Source organism: Hordeum vulgare, chromosome 6H (genome assembly GCF_904849725.1).
Source record: "Hordeum vulgare subsp. vulgare chromosome 6H, MorexV3_pseudomolecules_assembly, whole genome shotgun sequence".
Taxonomy (NCBI): domain Eukaryota; kingdom Viridiplantae; phylum Streptophyta; class Magnoliopsida; order Poales; family Poaceae; genus Hordeum; species Hordeum vulgare.
The window spans coordinates 360996912-361019612 of NC_058523.1; the positions used below are offsets into that span (position 1 = coordinate 360996912).

General features: G+C 38.9%; 2 protein-coding genes and 2 long non-coding RNA genes across 8 annotated transcripts; 2 read left to right on the forward strand and 2 right to left on the reverse strand.

Moving 5' to 3' along the window:
• Positions 1-2642: 2642 nt before the first annotated feature.
• On the forward strand, positions 2643-5754 carry LOC123406403 (protein TIC 20-I, chloroplastic-like). 2 transcript variants are annotated; one of them, XM_045099908.1, is made up of 3 exons: positions 2643-2773; positions 3536-3736; positions 4782-5754. In XM_045099908.1, the coding sequence occupies exons 2-3, from the start codon at positions 3565-3567 to the stop codon at positions 5426-5428; spliced, it is 819 nt and encodes a 272-aa protein (XP_044955843.1). In that variant the 5' UTR covers positions 2643-2773; positions 3536-3564; the 3' UTR covers positions 5429-5754. The 2 variants fall into 2 exon arrangements, with proteins under 2 accessions (XP_044955843.1, XP_044955844.1); XM_045099909.1 differs by having other exon boundaries at positions 2644-2773; positions 3530-3736.
• A 468-nt stretch (positions 5755-6222) lies between these two features.
• LOC123406402 (UDP-rhamnose/UDP-galactose transporter 6-like) lies at positions 6223-9730 on the reverse strand. Of its 2 annotated transcripts, none has more exons than XM_045099906.1 (6): positions 9492-9730; positions 8494-8682; positions 8183-8367; positions 7902-8102; positions 7634-7795; positions 6223-6847 (listed from the first exon to the last, which is right to left on the reverse strand). In XM_045099906.1, the coding sequence occupies exons 2-6, from the start codon at positions 8627-8629 to the stop codon at positions 6518-6520; spliced, it is 1014 nt and encodes a 337-aa protein (XP_044955841.1). In that variant the 5' UTR covers positions 8630-8682; positions 9492-9730; the 3' UTR covers positions 6223-6517. The 2 variants fall into 2 exon arrangements, with proteins under 2 accessions (XP_044955841.1, XP_044955842.1); XM_045099907.1 differs by having other exon boundaries at positions 9488-9730.
• Positions 9731-12783: 3053 nt separating this feature from the next.
• Positions 12784-14948, reverse strand: LOC123401951. 3 transcript variants are annotated; one of them, XR_006611205.1, is made up of 5 exons: positions 14861-14948; positions 14440-14760; positions 14268-14364; positions 13475-14195; positions 12784-13063 (listed from the first exon to the last, which is right to left on the reverse strand). It is a non-coding gene; the product is annotated as an uncharacterized LOC123401951 (long non-coding RNA). The 3 variants fall into 3 exon arrangements; XR_006611204.1 differs by having other exon boundaries at positions 13492-14195; positions 14440-14881; XR_006611203.1 differs by having other exon boundaries at positions 14440-14881.
• A 3907-nt stretch (positions 14949-18855) lies between these two features.
• On the forward strand, positions 18856-19374 carry LOC123401395. Its single transcript, XR_006611076.1, has 2 exons — positions 18856-19020; positions 19104-19374. It is a non-coding gene; the product is annotated as an uncharacterized LOC123401395 (long non-coding RNA).
• The last annotated feature ends 3327 nt before the right edge of the window (positions 19375-22701 follow it).

Here is a 22701-nt window from a genome sequence, read left to right on the forward strand (position 1 = left end):
TTACTAGTCTAATATGAAGAGGAGTCCACATCATGTACCCCAAGGTGGTGTTGTGTTCTGGATTGTTGTTGGCATAGAGGTGCAAGTTGGGGTCGCCCTGTGGTTATTCGGTCTCTTTTGTCCATCATAGATATACTCGGGATGGGGGCATTGCACTACGAGTAGCTCCCCGACTCCTTCTAGGTCTTGGCTACTAATCCTTTACGATTTTTTTCCTGAATGGTTCATACGGACTAAGCGTGCTTTGTTGTTGTGATCGTCACACTTGCCTTGACGAGCTCAGAAGTACTTGAAATAAGATTGATAGAAATCTTGAGGTTTGAATAACCCTAGTTAGATGGGTAGAGTGTTATACTCCATGTTGTCTAGTTGGTAGACAAATTTTCGTGACGTTTGAGCTTAATTTGTATGGCAGAAGTCACCATGTGGCCGTTTTTTGGGCACATCATAAATCCAGACAAAGTTTTCTCACAAAATATCTAGGAATAGTTTAACTCTTCTAGCCAGAGCACGTCAGAGGGATATTTCAAGAATCTTTAACCCGATCCAAAATGAATCTTAATGTTTCCTTTGAAGAGTACTTCCATGTAGACCATTTTGTAGCTTAAACATGAGTTTAGCTAAATCATGGTGATCGCCGATCTTAGTCTACTATGCATAAGTGAGCATGTAGCCATCTACTCGAAACATCAGGAATTCATATGAGATCTCCTCAAAGTATCTAACGTAGGAAACTAGTCCTAGTTGTTAGCTAGAGTCTGCATGTTGGGCACTTGGTGAGTTTTCATCCGAACCAAAATAAATGTGGAATACCTTACATAATCAAAGCAACTTGCCTCTTAATCATATGTTTGCACTGAAACTGGTATTCTTCGTTTCTCTTCGTAGCATAATTTCTACATGATTGCTACGAAACCATTTGATGGAAAACCATTGTTCATTGTTGGGCATACAAACAATATTGTCCTTGAACTATATGAATCAAGAGACTAGAGATGTTCTACGCCATCATAGTGGTGCCCTCTTGGTGATTTCAACCACTATCGGGGTGTTTCCCTAATGTCTAAAGAACTTTTTAGAAGATTCAATGCTTGATGCGCATGCTCGAGGCTCCATAGCTGAGGCAACATCCTGGTTGGTTGGACAATAATCATGTAATCCTAGGCCTTGCATGCCCCCTTTGTAAGGTGAGCCTAAATAGTAGTCGGGGCATTGAATAACCTTTCCACCATAGTCTCTGTAGAATCATCTCCACCAACATTGTAACCCCCTCATGCGACGTGACCCATACAACAATCAGATCTTTGCAGGAGTAGGGTATTACATCCATGATGAGGGCTAAAACCTAGGTAACCGCCTCATGTGCAACCCCATCTGGTACTTCTGGTCTTGCGCACCACCCTATCAAGACTACTTGTTTTTAGTACCTCCAATGATTATAGGTCTACTCCAAGGGAGTAAACATTGGGATACATCTTCGTCTCTATGTTCTTTATTTGTCTGTAACCTTAGCTTTAGTTTGGAACTCGACCTTGCACACATTATATAGACTGCATATCTCACATTAGCATTGTTCGACTCATATTTTATATTCCAAAAAACCTAACTTGCTAATAGTCCAATAAATTTTGTAGATTACCCTATTCACCTCCTCTAGGATCATCTCGCTCCTTTGAGTTACGCGCCCATATGGGGACTCATGATGTTGTGGCTTTTGAGTTTTGGGAAACTTCTAAAAGATTTCATCGTTTTTTCTCGTAAGTTCCTTGCAAGTTTTGCAATTTATCTTTTATTTTTCCTTTTTCTGTTGGTTTTTAATTTTAATTTTAATTTTTCCCTTTTCTATTTTTATTTATTTTTTCTCTTAATTTCTTCCATTTTTAATTCATTTTTAGGAAATAGAACATCTTCTGGATATTTACAAACATTTTTTAAATTCATAGTAATTTATAAATTTTAGAAAATCTTTTAAATTCCATCGACATTTTGAAATGACAAACTGATTATGCAATTATTTATATTATTTTAGTTCACAAAGGTTTTCTAAAGCCCACAAATATTTTCTAAACTCCACAATCATTTTTAAAATACATGAAAGGTTTTCAAGTCCCTAAATAATTCTTAATTTCATATTTTTTGTAATATGTTAACCTTAAAAAATCATGAACATTGTTTTTAAAATGCAAAAAGAAAATATTGAAGAATAATGAATATTTTTTACAATTTGTGAACATCGATTTTGAAAATCAAAGTAATCATAAATATTTTTAAAGAAATAACTGACATATTTTAGTTTATTGAACATTTTTTAATTTAGTTATTCTATAATTCATCATTTTTTTTGTATTTCTTTATTTTTTAAAAGTCCATAAAAAATTTATAAGAAAAAACCAAAACAAAACTTGGTTGATGTAAAAAAAAAACAGCTTCTTTTTAGACGTATAAAAAGCCAGCTGAAAACCATGGGATGGTAAGAAGATTCGGCTGGTCGACCGCGTGGGGTGCGCATTTTGGGTGCAATCCGACGCATTGAGCGGGGAATAGGAGCTCCGGTCAAGGCCGAAAGATGTTCTTGGTGAAGGGCCTGGCGGGGCTTTTCACAGCCCAAATTGCCTAATCCCCTCGACCCTCCGATCCACGGGGCTAAAGAAATTCGAGTCCACGGAGCCAACACAAAAGCCTATCGCGAGGCGACGGAGCGGCGGCGCAAGAAATCCAGCGGAGCCGCGGTGCCGCCGGTGACGCCTCAGAGCACGACGGTCGCCTCTCTCCGGTAAGCTCTCCATCTCCTCTTCCTCTTCCTCTGACGATGGAGCCCTGAACCTCTTCTCCCCCTTCCTCCGCCCCGACGCCGGCGGTTCCCTCCATCTCTCACCTCCTCGTCCTCCTACGGCAGAGGCCTCACCGCCGCGCGCGCACTTCACCTCGCTGCAGCCATCGAACCACAGCTTCCCGGCACCGAACACCACACACTCCGGCCGCGTCCTGTTCACATCCTATCCGTCGTTCCCTGCCGGTACCTCTTGTCGTTAGTCCTGACCTACCCCAACGCGACTCTAAGCTGCCGCCGTGTCTTCCCTTCGCGTCACCTCCGGCGCCTCCCCCTTACCCGTCACCTCCGCCAATCACGCGCGTCGCCGCGCCATCGAAGTCCCCCTTCTACCTCGTCGCATCATGGATGTCTCAACCCCGTCCGTGTTTTCTGCCGTTAGTTCCGAGGTATGACCACTTTGTCATCAGTGAGTTAAAAATCATTGAACTCAGAGAATTTTGGCTGTGAGATGGACAGCATGCACATCATCCTGATCCACCCCTGACTGGCTGACTGCCACGATACCAGTATGAAATTTAGTCACGCATCCACCAGCTGGGTTTATCCATGTTAAGAGTTGGAATAATGAGCACATTTTGATTACATATTCACTGTTATCCTCCACTGTTTTCTCGTAACTCCTCATAGCCCGACGAGATGTGGTTTTGTGCATTAGTTGACACTGCTCTTGGCTAGGCTAATCGGAATTTTTCATAGTTGCAGATTTTGTCCAAGATCCTGCTTTGCACAGGATGCTGCCTTGTCAAGGAATAGCTACTGCAACTGCAAATTCTCAGCTATTTGGATTCCCTGCCACAGACCGCAATGGATATCCTGCAAGATTATCGGTTTCTTCTAAACAAGCGTTTCTTAAACTGTGGGCACCAGCACTTCGTTGTGACAAGAAAATCCCCCCTTTGAGAGGTATTCATATTCTTGCTTATGATATTTTACTCAGGCACAACACTGTGACTGTACTGAGTTCCTGAGCTCTTCTGAAAAGGAGCTTTTATTTCTACATCATAAACCAGTGTTACATAAACTTATATATTTGTCAGCTGATAAATGTCTGGATATGGTTGGATGTAATCATATTGTGTTTAACTGCTTAATGATACCATTCACTTGGTGGGCCAAGATTTCCTAGGCTTTCATGAGTAACATAGGCTTTAATATTGCAAAATATCATTTGGAGAGCATTTCCTTTTCATGATTTTTATGAAACCTCTTGAACACTTGTTTCTCAAATGGTAGAATGGAAGTACGAAGTTATGTTATGAAAGCTTAGGTTAATTTCAAGTTCTTATGGATTTGCTGGTAGCATAAGGACTGCAATGTGTAAGCTCGCTGATAGATGCTATCAATAGAGTATATCAGGGATATTCCATATCTTTACTTCTTATATTATTCCCAAAGATCCAATGTGCTTCATGGCCCCTGTGTTACTGTCCTCTAAATATGAGGAAGGACGAAAATTTGGGAGCACTAATCTGTTACTGCAAAACCTTACTGCAGTTGCGTTTGTACATATTCACAATGTGGTAGGATTGGCATTATGTCCTATTGTTAGTGATACGTGGAAAAAAACATTAGACTTTAAAGCAAGAGAAGTTTCTAGTATAGTGCAGTTAAATTGTACAGTATAGTGCAGAAAATTCTACATAATGCATGCATTTGTAGTATCTGGCCTGCAGATCATGTCATGTCTATTGTCTTTATAATATGATGAAGTTAAGCAAAATATTTGATATTAACTAGTAATGGTATCTTCAAATTCAACTTGCATTACAAGTATACAGATGTGTAGTTATCGCGAATACAAAACTTCCACATTATTTTATATTTGCTCTTTCCTGAACAATGAATACTATGTGCTAACTTTACTTATTAATATTTTGGAAAGTGAATTATATTTATCCATAGTTGTTATTATGCCGACCTTGCCTTACAAGATATTTCTTACTTTCAGCTTGTTTTGATTTTTCTGCTCGTGCTGTATCTTCATCCCTCGCAAAGTATGATTCTGTGCCGAGCAACAATCCTTTCAAGCCATTGCCATCAATCCGCAGCTCGCCCCCGAGATCTCAAGTTAGTTGTCAGGCATCTTTAGCGTCATTCAGCTACCCTGAGTTATCTTCCAAACCTAAATGGTGGTGGAGGACCCTGGCATGTGTACCTTATCTTCTGCCACTGCACAACATGTGGTCGCACGCAGATGCTGTGTACCAGCTTCATCCATACTTGCAACAGTTTGGGCTGTTTTATGCCTTCATTGATACAATGGCATTAGTCCCTGGATGGCTTTTCCTGATGATTTTCATGACTGTCTACTTCTTTGTGGTGAGACGGAAGTGGTCTCCACATTTTTTGCGGTATCACATCATATTGGCCATTCTTCTTGACACGGGCTCTCAGGCTCTGGCAACCATGTGCAACTGGAATCCAAGCATTGTTTTTCAGGGTAAACCAATGGCATATTTCTGGATGACACTGGCCTTCATTCAGATCTTCACAGTTGTCGAGTGTATGAGGTGTGCGCTTTCAGGAATGTATCCTAACGTTCCATTCATATCCCACACAGCGTTCATCCATTCTGATCTGAACCTGTTCAGGTAATTGGCTAGTGCAAACATGCATCTGAAAATGTAAGTGGGGTTAAGGAACTGTGTGTGTGAGAGAAAGAGATATAGAGCTTGCGGATGCAGAAAATGGCTGGGAAATGTATCTGTGACATAAGGAGATGATGCAATCATCATATGGGTAATTGTAGTAGTAGCTTTGCAGCACTCTGCAGTGTTGGTAGTGTTATACTGCATGTTTTCATTAAGTTCCAGGGGACACCTGACTTCATTTTTTTGTGTGTGGCTTGGTTTGTAAACGGCAAGCAATTTGAAATGATGTTTAATTTGACCAGTATGCTTATGTTGGAGCTCCTAAGTTTATTCTGCCTCTTATTGTGTTTCCTTTCAGCTGTTGATCCATTTAACTCTGGCAATCTTAGTGTTTCAAGAATGACATGTTAAGCCTTTCACCATGGCATAATTGCATGGGAATGCCTTTGGTAAATGAGTGTAATCAGTAGAGGTGAAGGTGTACTCGCAGGTTGCTTGTTCCGCCGCCTAAATGCAGGCTAGAATCTTCCGCATGCCCCCTGTGGGACTACAAATTTTTGCAGGACAAAGGGCTCAGATATGTTGGATGTAGTTTGTTCTGAGATTGAACAGAGATGAGTTGGTGTGTATTAATCTGGACCGTACATCAGATTAAAGTTGAATAAATTCAGATATCTCATGATTGATGCCTCATGTTTTCTCCTATGTTCAGAAACGTCACGATATAAAGAAGAGAAGTTATAGCCAAACGATATTTCCATAATCCACCACACATGATGCCTGAGGCACCTCTCCATGTAGTGTACTGTAATAACTATATTTGGATAGCTTATACCATTGTGAAGATCTACAGACTTACACAATCAAAATGTTGTATAATTAGATTGTCTTACCACTAAATTTGGATGTCACATTTGCCAGAAAGGTAAAGCCAATTTCATTTGGCTCGGGTACTCTCCTTTAGCTATGGCTACAAAACGGAAACATCTAAAGTGTATGAATGAAGAGAATAAATCGGATTGGCAACATGATGCTCAACAGCACAGCTAGCCCTGCTATTAGTTCAACAGCCCTGTATTTCTAATCTCAGTCTTCAGACTTTCTGATCAAGCTCAGATTGTGATGACAGTATGCCGTGCTTCTGTATTTTCTCGCTGATCGGTATGTAAACCTGCCGCTCCTTGCCTCCTGGTTTGGATGACGCATTCCCGTACCAGATCATGCCAATAACAGCTATGGTCATGCCAAGTGCGACATGCAAATTGAGGCCCTCTTTCCCAAAGAAGAAAAAGCCCAGGGTTAACACAAGGATAGTCTTCATGTGGCCTAGAACTTGAAACGAGACAGCTGTGAATCGTCCGATGCATATGAACTGGCTTAGATTGGTACCAACAGCAATTATGCACGACAATACAATGAAGAACTGAAAAAGAGAGTGAAAAGGGAAACATTAGTCCCCAGTTTACTCTGGTATAAATATTTTAGGTCACAAAACTATCAACCAAGAGAACAGTTACAAACCAAACCATGTATCCCATGCTCATATCAAAGAATTTGAAGTAACCGGAGTACTTCATATATATTAGTAATGTATAACAAGAAACATTCTATATGAAACGTTACTCTGCTTTTGACAGTAGAACTTCATTAGCTATTCTAAATCAGGCATACTTGGCCTATATGCTTCTATACTTTTTGAAGCAGCTCCCATATTGTAATGTGACCTATTTTAACATTTCAAACGGCATCACATGTTAGTTTATGAAATATTTAGAGGGTTGATCTTTGCTGATGAATGCTTAAACTTTTTTTTGCATGATCTGTTTACTTCACAATAATCAAGAGGAGACAAATATACACAAAGAAGATGACTATCAAGAGTGACATTTTCTGTAGTGAACACTAGATTATACTTGGGATAATACAAAACTGAAAATCATACAGATTGCGGTTACCCTCATATCAAACATCACTTCTCAGCAGTAATATATTTATCACATTCCACCCTAAGTTGAAGTTCTTGGACTAAGCCCAGCAGATAAATATTCATAGCGAGAGACAGGTTATCCTGATCCCCCGATGATCAATAAAAGACTACAGATATATATTATAATGCTACAAGAACTGGGGAGGACTAGACAAGTTTCTAATGCAACTGTAATTTATAAAGAAACAGAAACAAACCGATTCAGAATAAAGCATCACATACCGTAACTACCATGGTATAATCAAAAGTATCAACTCTTTTGTCAGTCAACCATAAGTCCACAAAAGGACCAAAAATTAGCAACGACGCTGCCTGAGCAGGAGCAGTATGACCCAAGAGGTTGAATGAGCCAAGTGAGTACTTCCGTTGAAGATGATGAACATACTGCGAGAAAAAAAGAAGGGTAAATACATCACATATCCCATTAGGACATGGCCTGCTAGGAATGTGCACAAAAAAAGGTACAAATTCAAGTACACATGATACTCACGTGCTGTTGCAGTGCAGTGCTCCAGACTGCTATTATTGCAGCTATCAACCCTTGAGAGTTCACACTAACATCAGTTACGGTACACACAGCAACACCAACTAGAACAAGCATTATACTGAGTTTTGTATCTCTTGAGTAACGAACTTTGTCAAAGAGGATTTCTAGAAAACACAAAACTGGAATGATGCACAACTTGGCAATCTGAAACAGCAGAAAGTGCAATTTAGTATATGCATTACATTATAACACTGAACAGTGAAGAATTCAATTACTCTCTTCACCTGATAAAATCCAACAGAATTCCACATCAAGCTAACATTCATCCCAACAATTGATAAGTTTGCAAAGAAGACAAATTTTACTAGTTCTGGCAATGGTAAGTAGGATGGCTGAATATATCCCAACCATTTCATTACTGATGTCATCAAGGTCGTGGTTACGAAATGCAGCCCAGTTAACGTTGTAGCTGTACAAGCAAACCATGGCACACAACATTAGTAGAAGAAATCTGATACATTTGCTGCATAGCCAGTTAGTTATAGATCAGTGATAATACACGTGAAGAAAGTTGAACATCTGAGCATTGTCTCACCAAAACTAAAACCATGTGTGGCCATTAAGGCCTTGTTGACCATGATTATACCAACAGATGTCACAACATTGAACATCCATGCTCCAGCATCTAATGCTGCTTTTCTCTCTGCCTTGCTTCCTGGTGCCACACCCATATTTTCTTTTCATGTAGGGTGTAATCCAATTTTCTAAGTAGCAGAGAGTGCACCTTCAATAGCAATTGCAATCAAGACATTAGTTTGATAACTACATGTGTATAAATAAAACTGAACATCCCACTAAAATCTTCAGGTCCCAATTTTTGTTTTCAGAGAGTTGTTAATAGTATTATAGAGCAGATCCCTAATGTGGTGTATGTGAAATGGAGTTCAAGAATGGATGCATGAACTCTGATGTTAAAACCACAAGTGAGGCCTGAAAAAGATACAAATTGCACACTAAACAAGAGACATGGCATCAATACAAAGTAACTAGCACCAGCAATTCATTCGAGAGTCCATGTCATATTGTTGCTGGATCTGCGACTTTGTAGCTTTATAAATTTAAAGGCATTCGAACAGAGCTAAAATATGTGAACTACACAAAGTGGTGCAGAATACGACAAAAGAAATCCAGGAGGGTAATTCACTACATGCAGCAACATACGGATCAATGCTCCCAACAGACCAATTCAAGACGATAGAGGACTTCAATACGAAATTATACTTTTTCATCGGCAGAGCTGGTGAAATTCATGCAATTTGTCTAAAACCTACTGATTTGTATAAATATGAAGTTGGTAATAAATGATGAAACTTCCTCATATAATTGGCATATAGGTTTAACAGGTCGATGGTGCATTAAGCAACGAACACGCGGAATTAGGACCTAACACAGGTCATGGGGGTTCAGTTGAACCCCAATTACTCTTGGGAGGATAAACTGCAGTTAGTACTCCACTATGCAGAAAACACAGCTGCACCGAAATGGTGGATCACAGTGCCCATTCCAGAAAGAAAGTTAGGGCTCGTCACCTACAAAAGAAATCAATCCATTTGCGGGTAGATTTCCGCTCCACGCCTGTCCAGTAGGGGAGAGGTGAAGAACGGCGGCTTTGAGACCAGAATTCCTTGGGGTTACGGTGGCGCGCTACGGTGGAAGGAGGCCGGTGTTCGGGGTAGAGGGTTCGGCGTCGGTGGCCTGGGGTAGAGGATTCGACGGCGGTAGCCGGGGGAGAGGAAAAGGAAGAGAATGAAATCTGGAGGAGTGGGGTCCTGAGTGAAAGTATTTTTCGCTTTTTATCAAGGACAGTGCTCTGCGCCTGTGTGCCGGCCGCGCACAGGCCCCACGATCCGCAAGCCGTCGCGCGTCCGCATAGTTAGATCTATTCATACAACAAATATTTCTCAATGCAGCAAATTTTAATCACGATGTAGCAAATTTTTATATGGTTGCAATAAAAATATGATTGTGGCAGAAAAATATCATCGTGATCGTAGAAAAAACGACGCTGATGATGCGTGGTAACAAAAAAAAAAGTTACAGCAAAACAATCCGGTGAATTTGGGTTGCAACTCTCACGAACGTGGATGCAACTTTTTTACTGAACGGTTGCAGCAAAAAATGATGCTGATTATAGCAAAAATTAACACAGTTGTAGCAAAAGTAAAAAAAAACATCGATTGTAACGAAAAATCCGACGAACTGAAGCTGCAACCAAACGTATATGCAACTTTTTTACTGGACAAATGTAGCAAATAAAAAACGCTTGTAGCAAAAATAGACACTGGTCACAACAAATTTAAACGAAAAAAAGTTGCGTGCCTAATCAGCAATGCGCGCGGATCACGTGCGGCCGGCTGAACGGTTCGACCGGCGCACCGACCACAAACGTTTACCTTTTATGAATGTGGATGTAGAAAGAGAAACTTTCAGAAGCTTTTTTTATAAGTTTATCACTACAGAGTTAGGTTTTTTTAATAGGAAAGGAGACTTATTATTATTATTTATTAAAGGGAAACACTTTCAGACTCCCTATCATATATATGTTCGATAGAAAGCAATCTTCAGACTAGTCCCTTGCCGTTGATCAACATCCGACGATCCAAACAGCCCGATTACCATGTACTCCCTCCGTCCGGGTTTATTGGTCACATGAGCTAACTAGCCGCGTACTGTTTTTTATCTAAAATCTAGAACGTGTATGTGCACGATCTGTCGCTCGCGAGCGGTCAAACTGGAGCCGTCGATCGACGTCGATCGAACTGGCGAGAAGCTCCAGGTGGCACCTGGTCGGGCCGCGCCGAGTCGCCCAACTGGTCCGCGCGTGCGACTCGGTCTCTCCCTTCGGTCCCACCCGTCCTACAAATGAACCGCGCGTTAGTGGGCATAGTGGGCGACCCGGTTTTGAATTTCGTGCCATTCGTCCTCTCTCATGTTGCTCGTTCCCCGCCCTCATCTCTTGCCAGTTTCGGTCGTCTTTGCTGTTGCGCTCGGCGAGGGAGAGTCGGAGGGACGACACGATCGAAGGCGGAGATACACGGGGAAGGCGAGGTATGCCGGCGCAGGTAAGGCCCTGTAGCGTTTTGGGATTATTTGATTTTCATAATATGTCTAATGCACCGAGACGGAGGGAGTATATAAATTATTCTAATGAATTGAATGCTAATAATATTAACTTAGTTACCTGAATGCGATATATATATTCTCCTCGCTTTGAACTGATTGCCCGAAACTATATATCCCTCGTTGGCACTCATGACTCGTTATTGTTGTTGTTAATTTACCATACTATGTGCATGCATTGTCCAATCACAGTCAATTCTTAAACCTTGGTTGTGGATTTATTGTATGTATGATACGGTGTTCATAGCTACAACATCGCAATCATGGATTTTTTTCTTGAATACAAATCTATCAATATAATAAAATCATATAACCCATGGGTTGATGGTAAAGTTTCTTATTTGAGGTTGTGACATACTGATCCGAGAGGTGGCAGGTATGCACTTAGATGCTGCATCTCTAAGGAAATGCACTATATGGCACGAGGCTCCCACTACTACAGGAATTAGCTTTGGTAACACATCCCAGTAACACAAGAAAAAATATGTTACTGCATAAAAGCGCTGTAACACAACATTTGTGTCCACAACTAAGTTGTAACACATTCTATGGGAAGTGTTACAAAGTTGTAACACATATTCCTCATGCGTCGAATGTGTTACGATGTTGTAACACATTATTTATGTCGGTCGAGAGAGTGTTACAAAAATGTAACACATATATGAGATGTGATATTGTGTTACAAGTTTGTAACACATGTGAGCTACCTAGGTAAATGTTACCAACGTAGTAAACATTGAATATAGTTTTTCTTTGTTGTCATGAAAATAATTGTTGCAACATACATGCGATCAATTCTCAGGTCGATTCCATCATAGCACACGACCTCTGGTTAATAGTTATGGGCTTGCGTCATTCACATGCTAGCTACACAAAAGTTTAGGAGACATGTGTTTGCTTAAGGACCGAATATATTAGGATAAAAACATTAGCATAGCCTAGATACGAAATCCCATAGAAGGCACGACTTAAATAAAAAAATGTTTTTTTCATATATGTAATTCTACTAAAATAAGATTATTTCCATGTATGTGCATACATACGACCCTTTTTCTAAGACTAGCTAAGAGAGAGGGAGGGAGGGAGAGAGAGATAATGTGTTTGTAATCTTGTAAAAGAACATTCTCATCTTAATATAAAAGACGTGCAACTCTTTTGGATATTTTAAAAAATAATGTTTTGTGCTTTCAAAATTTGCTAAAATTAAAAGGTGTGGTAGCTTCTTTTAAGTAATTATGGACTTAATTAATAATAATATGCTTTGACGATTTTATTGATTCGTTTATTCTCTTATGAAGCATAAAAGTATGTTGATGTCTTGTAATTAGGAAGTGTTTTTGATAAAAGATGTTGTACGTTGACATGTTATATCTGTGACTTTTTTTATTAGTTGGACTACCTTAATCCAAAATCATGGGTAAAACAAGGAAAAAATATAAGAAAGCTGAGTGTCGTTGGAAGAACTTTGAACTTTTAACTTAGTAAATGAGACTTCATTCCACGTTGAACTTTTATCTTGGCACATGAGAGTGCAAACTTTTAATCATCTAATCAAATCATCAGCAAGAGAACTATATGTAGAGAAACTAAAACATTCACACTGCTTCAGGACAGATTCAGACTTTAACAAAAATGGCAACCTGTGATCGAAAACAGGATTTTTGAACACTACAAGAGTATACGAACTATGAACAAAAGTACAAAATAAATTTCCAAACAAGTTGCGTGTATCTCAATTATGAACTGTTGTTGATTAAAGTACAAAATGAAGTTCCAGATAAGCACGTGCTATCATAGCGAACCAAATTATCAAGCATAAATATAAGAGTACACTAAGTTTTGACCAACACATAGTCTCACACATTAGTATATCGTCAAGCAAGTTTGTTAGCTACTCTGCACGAAGCCACCAAGCAGTTCTGTACCAACACAAAGCACACATGCCACCACCCCCTCTATGCCTCCATGTAGCATGTAGTCGAAACCTGTAGCATGCAGCAAAAACATGAACAAGAAAATAAAAAAAACACTTTCTGCTACTTTTATCGCTAAAATATCATATCTAACATGAAAGCGTCAACCCAAAATTAAATAAAGAATGCACAAAACATAATTGAAGAACATCAAGACTGAACAATACATTTTATTAGAGGTAACAATCACATCTCAAATGTTGTGTTACAAATGAAATATGGATCAACCTATATGAGTGCACTGTTCAAAGCCACATATTTAGAAACATTAACATAATTCATTAATTTATGAATGGGTTGATCAGAAGTTCAAACAGTCATACTATTACTTTCATACAAGGACATTTCTAGGAGAAAATAATATACACGTCATCTTTATGACAAAAAATACAAGAGCATATTCGGAAAGCATAACTATATTACCTGAACATAGTGCATACCTTGTTGCTACTAACCTCAACTATTCTTCGGTGCTCGAAGCACTAGTAGCATCCACTATTGTCCCCTCAACGTCTGTTCTAACCCAGTGTTGGTCATTGTTCTTTCTTTTCAAAATCTCTCCAAGCTGTGAAACATGAAATGGCTGGTTTTCTGTCTCCTCTTCCCATTCCAAGTTACCTAAGTCATATACATCTCTAGGCTTTGGCAACTTCATTACCACAAACCAACCTGGATTCAATTCATCTTTCACATAAAACACTTGATTCGCCTGGTTAGGGAAAATAAAAGGCTCATGCTCAATCTTTTCTCCTTTGTGTATTTGATGTGAGAAATTGACAAGTGTGTAACCGTACTTGTCTTTTTTCATTCCTTTTTCTCAGAACACATTAACCCATTCACATCTAAACAACACCACTGAAAACTGTCCAGAGTAATTTAGCTCGACAATATCAATTACCCTCCCATAGTACGTCACATCCTGTAAAACTGCATTAGCATCGCGTGCTGAATCATAACGAGATGTTTTTGCAGTTACCATGACTCCACTATTTTGTGTCTCTTTATCCAAGCGTTTAGGCCTAAAATGGTAGCCTCGGGAGTTGAAAGCGCAATATCTTTTGGCTGCATTAACTGGGCCCCGGGCCAACAATCTAATATCCTTTTCAATACTATGGACGCCATTTTCCTTCTCCAATTTCTTTATCTGAATATTTAGAATTTGATTAAAACTAAATGTAGTGATGTGTGTATAGTATATGCAGAATATGACACTTACATGAGCTTGGAACCATTCGTGGAACTTATCGTTTTGAATCCTCTCAACAACATCAAGGTTTAAATTACGTCCATTAGTTATCTCATCAGCATGAGCTCTGCAAAGTAGTTAACAAATAGAGGTAAAGTAGGGGAAAGGGTAACTAAGACAATTTATAAGCATAAGATATTACCTAAGGTATGAGTTCACATCGGAGCAATTGAACAAGACATATCTATGTGCCTGTACTTTAGCCACACCGCTCAGAACATAATTCCTAGGCCTTCCAAGTGGATTGCCAGAATGAGGAAATAATCTTGATCCATGTGCAATATCATGATTCCCAACCTACTCCTCGTCATCTTCGTTCCTCGAAGCCAAGTTATGCTTAGTCTCAAAACCGATAATATATCTTGAACAAAATGTCATGCACTCATCTGCCAAAAATGCTTCGGCGATAGATCCTTCAGGATGAGCTCTGTTACGGACATTCGACTTCAACTTACCTATATACCTACATAAACACAAAGAGAAGAAAGAAGAAAATTATTGAATAATCTTTTCCTACAACGATATGTAATGCATCCCCATATTTATATAAGAAGCTAGCATACCTTTCCACAAACCACATCGAACGGTAGCGCACTGGGCCACCTACTTTTGCCTCTGTTGCTAGATGCATAACCAAATGCACCATAACAGTGAAAAAACCTGGCGGAAATATCATCTCCATATGACATAATGTCATTATGATTCGCTCCTCCAACTTCTCAAGCTCGATGATGTATAGGACTTTTGCACTCACTTCTCTAAAATACCCACACAAGTCAAACAACACAGATGTGACATAATCTGGGAGTAGACCTCGGATAGCAAGTGGCAGGAAATGTTGCATTAGTATATGACAATCATGACTTTTAAGGCCTGAGATTCTCCCTTGAACAACATTTGCACATCTTGAGATGTTTCCTGAAAACCCATTCGGACCCCTTGCACCATGAAGGACTTTACAAAATTGTTGCTTCCCTTCTTTAGATAGGTTAAAGGAAGCAGGTGGGAGATAATACTTATCATTAGGTTTTTTTTGTGGATGTAACTCTCGTTTAATGTTCATATGTTCTAGGTCTTGTCGTGCCTTTAAATTATCTTTGGTCTTACCTTCTATCCCTAGAAGTGTTCCATATATGTTCTCACATACGTTCTTCTCAATATGCATGATATCAAGATTGTGACGAAGTAAATTGAAGTCCCAATAGGGCAAATTGAATAGGCCATTGACACACTTCCAGGTTTTAGACTTCTCAAAATCTGAAATTGATTTTATTTGATCTTCAACTCTAGTTTCTGCATAAGGAGTAGGTGCTGCTCTATGTTCTTCAAACCCATCAAATGATCTAGCATCAAAACGGAATTTGTGATCTGGGGGCAGAAATCGACGATGCCCCATGAAACAGTACTTCTGCCCATATTTCAAGCGTTTAGAACATGTTTCATCACGGCATGGAAAACAACCAAACTCACCATTTACGCTATATCCTGCAAAGAGAGCTAGCCCGGGGTAGTCACTCACAGTAGACAACACAACATCATAAAGTTGAAACATCTCACCTCGAGATGCATCATAAGTACGAGTTCCTACCGTAAACAACTCCATTAGTTCTTCATATACTGGTTGCATGAATACATGAAAATTCTTTCCAGGGTAAGTTGGACCAGGAATAAGCAGAGTAAGCATAAGAGAAGAGGCCTTTGTGCACAACCATGGTGGAAGGTTATTAGGTACTAGGACAACAGGCCAGCAACTATGTTTAGAACTCAGCTTACCAAACGGATTGAATCCATCAGCTGTGATTGTGAATCTAATGTTTCAAGAATCTGATCTGATGTGCTTATACTTGGAGTCAATCTCCTTCCATGCCGCTGAATCAGCTAAATGTCGCAGTGCACCATCTTTGATGCGTTCCTCATCATGCCATCTTAATGCTATAGAATTTTCCTTGTGCATAAAAAGCCTCTTGAGCCTTGACTTAATAGGGAAGTACCGTAGCACCTTCTTTGGGATTGCTTTTTTCCTTTCCTTGTTAGTTAGCATGGTTTTATCAGGTTTGTTTTTCCACCTTGATGCTCCACATACTGAGCAAAAGTCATCCGTAGCCTTCTCTTTCCAAAAAGTTAACAATCTTTTTCACAAACATGAATTCTCTCATAACTAAGCCCAAGCTTTCCAATGATCTTCTTAGCCTCGGCAAAAGTTCCAGGTAAATTATTGCCATTTGGAATTGCTTGCTGCAGAACTGCTAGCAAATCATTTATAGATTTGTTGCTCCAGTTGGAAAATATAATTACTGAACACCCAGAGTTGGCTCAAAGTGAGCACGGAAGAGTTGCGTGGAAAGGTGATGCCTTGCACAAAGTTTTGGGGAATGAAAAGCCTGGACAAGTACATGGCATGGGTTTGCTTCCTGTTCCTAACCAAGTGTATGGTCGAAAGTCTCGTTATCTCAAGAACATCAATGTGACTACAATAGATGGTTCATCACATGACGGAGGGGCTGATGCCATGGAGGAAATAGCGAAGCTCAAGCAACTCATAGAACAGCAAGACAAAATTATTGATGCATTAAGAAACAATGATGGATTTCGTGGGGCCAACGAAATTACAATGGTAAATATATATTTTGTTGCATTCATATAATTATTTTACTAAAACTTGTTTAATTTCAATTGTAGGAAAATTCCCAAACAGTACATAATGGTGAATCTCATCCAGAAGTACTACATAATAATAAAAGAAAGGTATTATCAATATATTCAACATGTGCTTGTTCATTTTCAAATCTCTTTACATATTTTACATTTTGCAGAGAGTTCAGGCCAATGGACCCGGTGAAGAAAACACCGTGATCAAACCCAGAGATACAGTAATGGTAAATTTGTGCATTTATCACTACACTTCGTAAGTTATACTAACTAATGCCTCAAATGGTAAAATGCAGAAGGAAACTCACCCAGATCTTGAACACGAGGATTGCAATGAATTCTCATATCAAGAACCATCCTCACTAGCAAACCATGTCTCTGATGTACAGGTAATGGTTACCTCTTGAGAAATCTTCTTGCTAGACAGTGATAGGTCAGGGTGGGTGTTCGGTTCCCCCGAACCGTTCGGTTCGTTGCTTCAGTGTCTTCTAATTTTTGGTTTTGAGAAAACATGGACCGATCGGTCTATGCTAGTTAATGTAACCGAGAGTTCGGTCCCTGGCACAATAGGTTCGGTTGCCTGTTCTGGACCGAACAGGGTGTAGTGCATGGAGCTGCCGACCTGGATAGGTGGGTTGCTATTAAAATATGAGGCACTGGGCTGGGTTTGTCCACTAGAATATTACTAATGCTAGCCCCGTTGGAAGCTTTTTATTGCTTGCCCTACAAACAAACGTGAGTGCCTCCTGTAGTGCATGGAGCTGCCGACCTGGATAGGTGGGATTGCTATTAAAATATGAGGCACTGGGCTGGGTTTGTCCACTAGAATAGTACTAATGCTAGCTCCTTTGGAAGCTTTTTATTGCCTGCCCTACAAAAAAACGTGAGTGCCTCCTGTAGTGCATGGAGCTGCCGACCTGGATAGGTGGGGTTGCTATTAAAATATGAGGCACTGGGCTGGGTTTGTCCACTAGAATAGTACTAATGCTAGCCCTGTTGGAAGCTTTTTATTTCCTGCCCTACAAACAAACGTGAGTGCCTCCAAAAAACGTGAGAGAGACAAGTAGTTAGTTTTTTCTTTGAGAGGAAGCTGTGCATGTGGGGTTATGTGGGGCTGGGAGTCGGGAGTAGATAAATTTAAGGTAGGGTGGCGGTGCTTCGGTTAGTTCGGGGGACCAAGGCTACGTACCGAAATCCCCGAACTTAATTCGGTTTTTAAAAATTGCTAACCGAGCTCTGTACCGAATATTTTGGTTTCGGTCACTTCGGTTTCAGTCCAGGTTAAATCGGTTCGGTAAATCGGTTTTCGGGTTATATGCCCACCCCTAATGATAGGAGACATCTTCGATACATATTATCTATGGCGATTTCTTATTCACAAACTTTTAGTTAAAAGATCAGGTTGTGCTAGTGATATCTCATTCAAGTGCAATCTAATATTGATATTATTGACTCATGTTATTTTGTATAATGATGACTGAGTGGCTATCTGCATTTAAAATTTGATTGCATGGATTGGGCTCTCGCTAGGTTATAAAATGATGTCAATAGATGTAAATGCATTGTGAACTTTACATTGCATAATCGTAAGGATAAATCATTTTCCCCTCTTATGTTTCTTTGTAGATAAGAAAGAGCAAGGAGAATATGATTGAAAATTTGACTAGACTAAGCAAACAAAGCACTCAAGACAAGTCTCTAGTCCATGTCTCCTGTAAGCAGAAACGTGGTCCTTCCATGAAGGTAAAAGAGATAGTGTGTTCATACTGTATTTGTGTTCATAAAGTTGTTTTGTATTATTCCGTATATAATTTCAATCTCATTTCAGGTTGGCACACAAGTAATTCTGAAGTCTTCAACATATCCAAACAAAAGACATGTGGCACATGCTACTATTTTGAGTTGCAAATCAAAACAACTGGTTGGTGGTGTTGAGCTAGGTCGCCAGTTCATAGAAGTGCAAGTTGATCAACCTATTGATGAATGTGAGCTCTTGGTAAGGGAAAGGGAAAACTGTAGAACAGTTGGCGATGCTTTCACCTCTGGATTGACAATTGCTTGGCCTTCAGCATGTGTATGTTAATATTTAACTTTTTCAGTTTTGTTAAATTAAATTTGGGATATACTTAATTGTAATTATCATTGTATTTTTTCCAGATTGAGAGGTTCAGTGGTTGAGTTGATTCGGATGCTTCTGCTCAGGAGGAATCAAGATGCGAATATGATATATTTGTTTAAGAAAGATTTGGAGGGTGCATTTGGGTGAACATTAGTAGGGGTGTCACACGCTTTTAGTGATAGGAAATCTTTTGCATATTATAGTTTACATTACTAGGTTGAGAAATGTAATTTGTTGCTACAACATGGATCTTCTATATATTCACGTTACAAGTGCTATTGAATGACATGAACCATATTTTTTATTTTATATCCCTTTTCTCGTGCATGTATAAATTTACTTTACATCCATGATCTTTTTATAGTATACAATGTGTCATATGCTTATCGATTTCAATATGAGGAAGTGCTACAGGAAATATATTAGTACAATATTTCATACAAAGTTGTTGTAACAGAAAAATGGGTTGATTATGTTGTGTTACGATAGTTAGGAAAAGGTGTTACTAGGTTTGCTACCAACCATCACAAGAGATGTTACAACATATAAAAAATTATGTTACTATTCTGTTGCTACCATAAAGAAAACGTGTTGGTGAATTATGAAAGTGTGTTACAAAGGCCTAGTGTAGTTATTGCCAATCATGAATAATTGTGTTGCAATTTTCCTTACAACGTGTTACTAACCATGTTGCTACACCAGGAAAAGCATGTTACAAAGTGTGTGCCTATAGTTATATAAGTGTGTTACCAGGGCCGGTGGTAACACATATGGCTTGTGTTGCAAAAATACAATTGTAACACCTTTAAATACATATAGGGACAATTCTTATGTGCTACAATAGATACCACTTAGTAACATAGTCTACAGGAACACCAAAAAAAATGTGTTACTACGCGCCATAGTAACACAATACCTAAGATATAGTAACACATCAACGTGTTACAAGAGATCAATCCTCACGTAGTGTCCACTAATTGTTCGAGAAGAAGGGTTTTGGTATTTTGGGAAGGCAATCTTGGTGTAATTGTATACCGATTGCCTTATTCCGTCATCAACTTCTATTCATATGAGCAATACAAAAAAGTCGACACTGTGTGTCAGTATGTTTAACTTGTAAAGGTTTTCGTGACTATGCATTTGTGTTATACTTTTATGAATTTTGAATAATCAGTGCAGCTTCTCGGAATGGTCCCTAGCTTGGACGACCCAAATTATGTTACTTTTAACTTGGTCGTGGTCTGGCAAGAGTGACAGCCGCATCTGTAACTTACCCATTGGATGTTGTTAGAACTTGCTTGGAACACATGTAATGTGTTTCTTCCTTTTGTGAGTAACACTTAACTGACCAATCAATCAATCTAACTTCTAGTTAGAACTTAGAGTATCCTTAGACAAAATCTTCATGCAATGCAGCTTTGTTTTCATGTTGATGTGATAGTATAGATGTAATTTGTTGTCAATTTTGAAATTTTTGGTGTATATTATATTATTCGTAGTTCCAATTTGATAACAATTTTGTTTTTGTAATGTCCTTGTAGTTCACCATTGTAATGTACACATTTAGTCTTATTAATAATATGGTTTCTTGATTTTTAAATTCTGAACTGATTCATATCAGTAATGGTACTAGCTAGGTGGAAAAAAAGTCTTGATATGATATGGATCGATGTTCTGATTTTCAGTGAAAAGCTTCCTTGCTCTCATATCTATCATCTCATGTTCATTTTAAGGGAATTTTCACTTTCTGAAGTTTTGTCATTAGCACTGAAACTGAAATGTTTGCTCTCTTTGCATGACCTTCAAGGCTGTATAGGGAAACCATGCCACCACGGTTGGGGAGCTCTTAGTTGCAGCGCAAACTACATGGTATGATGACTCGCTCATGTTGGCTAAGCGCTATGGCCGCTTTCTACTGAAGATGGATAGTTTTGTGCATGTTCTCTTCACCATCTTCTTCATGTACTACTAATATTACTATATTTCGACCATGACATTCAGTTCTAACAATAAAAAAACTATATATATTGTAAAGTTCTAGACTACTAAAAGTCATGGTTTGTCGCTGGTTGATGTTCATGGTCTATAATATTTTGAGCCTCCTTTCTTTAAGAATAATTGCAACATGTTTGACGATATGCATGTACGGTTTCTAGTTACAAATGGATTCCATTACCCATCAATCATCATAAAGTGGCATGAGAATTGCCGTTGGTTGTTGGCTCAAAATAAATTGAGTCACTCCAAAAATTGCACCTGGAATGAAGCTTAGCAAGATAACACAATGGCCGACAGGCCCAACTTGGCATTAATCTTCTCTATAAAATTCATACAAGTTTTTTTTAGATTCAAGCCCCAAGTGAGTGAATCATTGCTTTGCAGGTGAGCGCCACACATCAGGTTACATGTCTAATCAACACATGATTACTGAAATTATTTATTCCATGTCTAGACTAAATGCTAAAAGGGTCAATATACATGCTTATATTGCCCTTATTTCCTTCTAATTTTAAACTATGTGCACATATTCTCTCAACGGTCATTTCCCGCACTTGGAAAAGAAAAGTAATTTTGTTGTAGAATTATTGTATTGTTTCATATTCCTTCAGAAGTTATGTTTATAACATATTACGAGTCATCAATAAATGAGCTACTCCCTTGATCCAAATTAATTGACGCAACCTCTATACAATGTCTTACTTACATTGTACAGAGGTTACATCAATTAATCAAGATCGGATGGAGTGCATGATTTTCTTCTAAAACAAGACTCATCTTGTGCAGATCCGGTTCCTATTTTTTTCCTCATGAAGTTATGCATTGGTCCAAAATCCTATTCATAGGTGTTCATTCTTCATTTGTTTTATTCTATAAAACTCGACTATGTTTATGTACATGATTCAGTGCGCACTGCTATTTTCTTGAAATAGTTAACTAGAAGTTGAATTTAATCTTGCACATGAGTTATCAAGTTAAACACTACACACGATGGTGATGATTTAGGTTGTTCTTAACATGGATATATTTTATTTCTTGACAGTAAGAGGGTAATAGAAAGGTGCATCTATAATAGGTTGTATTTCCAAGTGAAACAACTATGTGAGGGAGTGGTTGATCGAGGATACTATTGCATTTAGACATGGCATGGCTCATTGTATTATTTTCTTAAATTGAAGAAGCACGTCGCTTCCTGAAGTAGGGTCTTACATCGCCATTGATGGAAGGTTTGCCACATTAGGCATGGAGAGATTGAAATAGGTATACACATACTTTCCTGATGATGTAATAGTATACCTGTATTTTTTTGTCAATACTATTTGGAGATCTTGTTCTGAATTTTTCATGCAACATTTCAGTTTGTGTTCTTCTCATTTGTAAAGAAAATATGTACCCACGTGTTTTGATTATTTTATAAAGCCACATTGATTGCATGGGGTGTCCTTTTTGTACAGATGAGACCCGGTAATGTATTCGGAGCATTGAGTTTTCTTTATGGGCACAGTTCGTTTGTTGTCATAGTGCTAATTAGCTTTATGATGCATACAATCCGAGGAATGGTCCGAATCCTGATGAAATGTTGTGCTTTAGTGTCTAGGTAAAACTTACTATTAGCCTCCTAATGAAAAAATGTTGTGC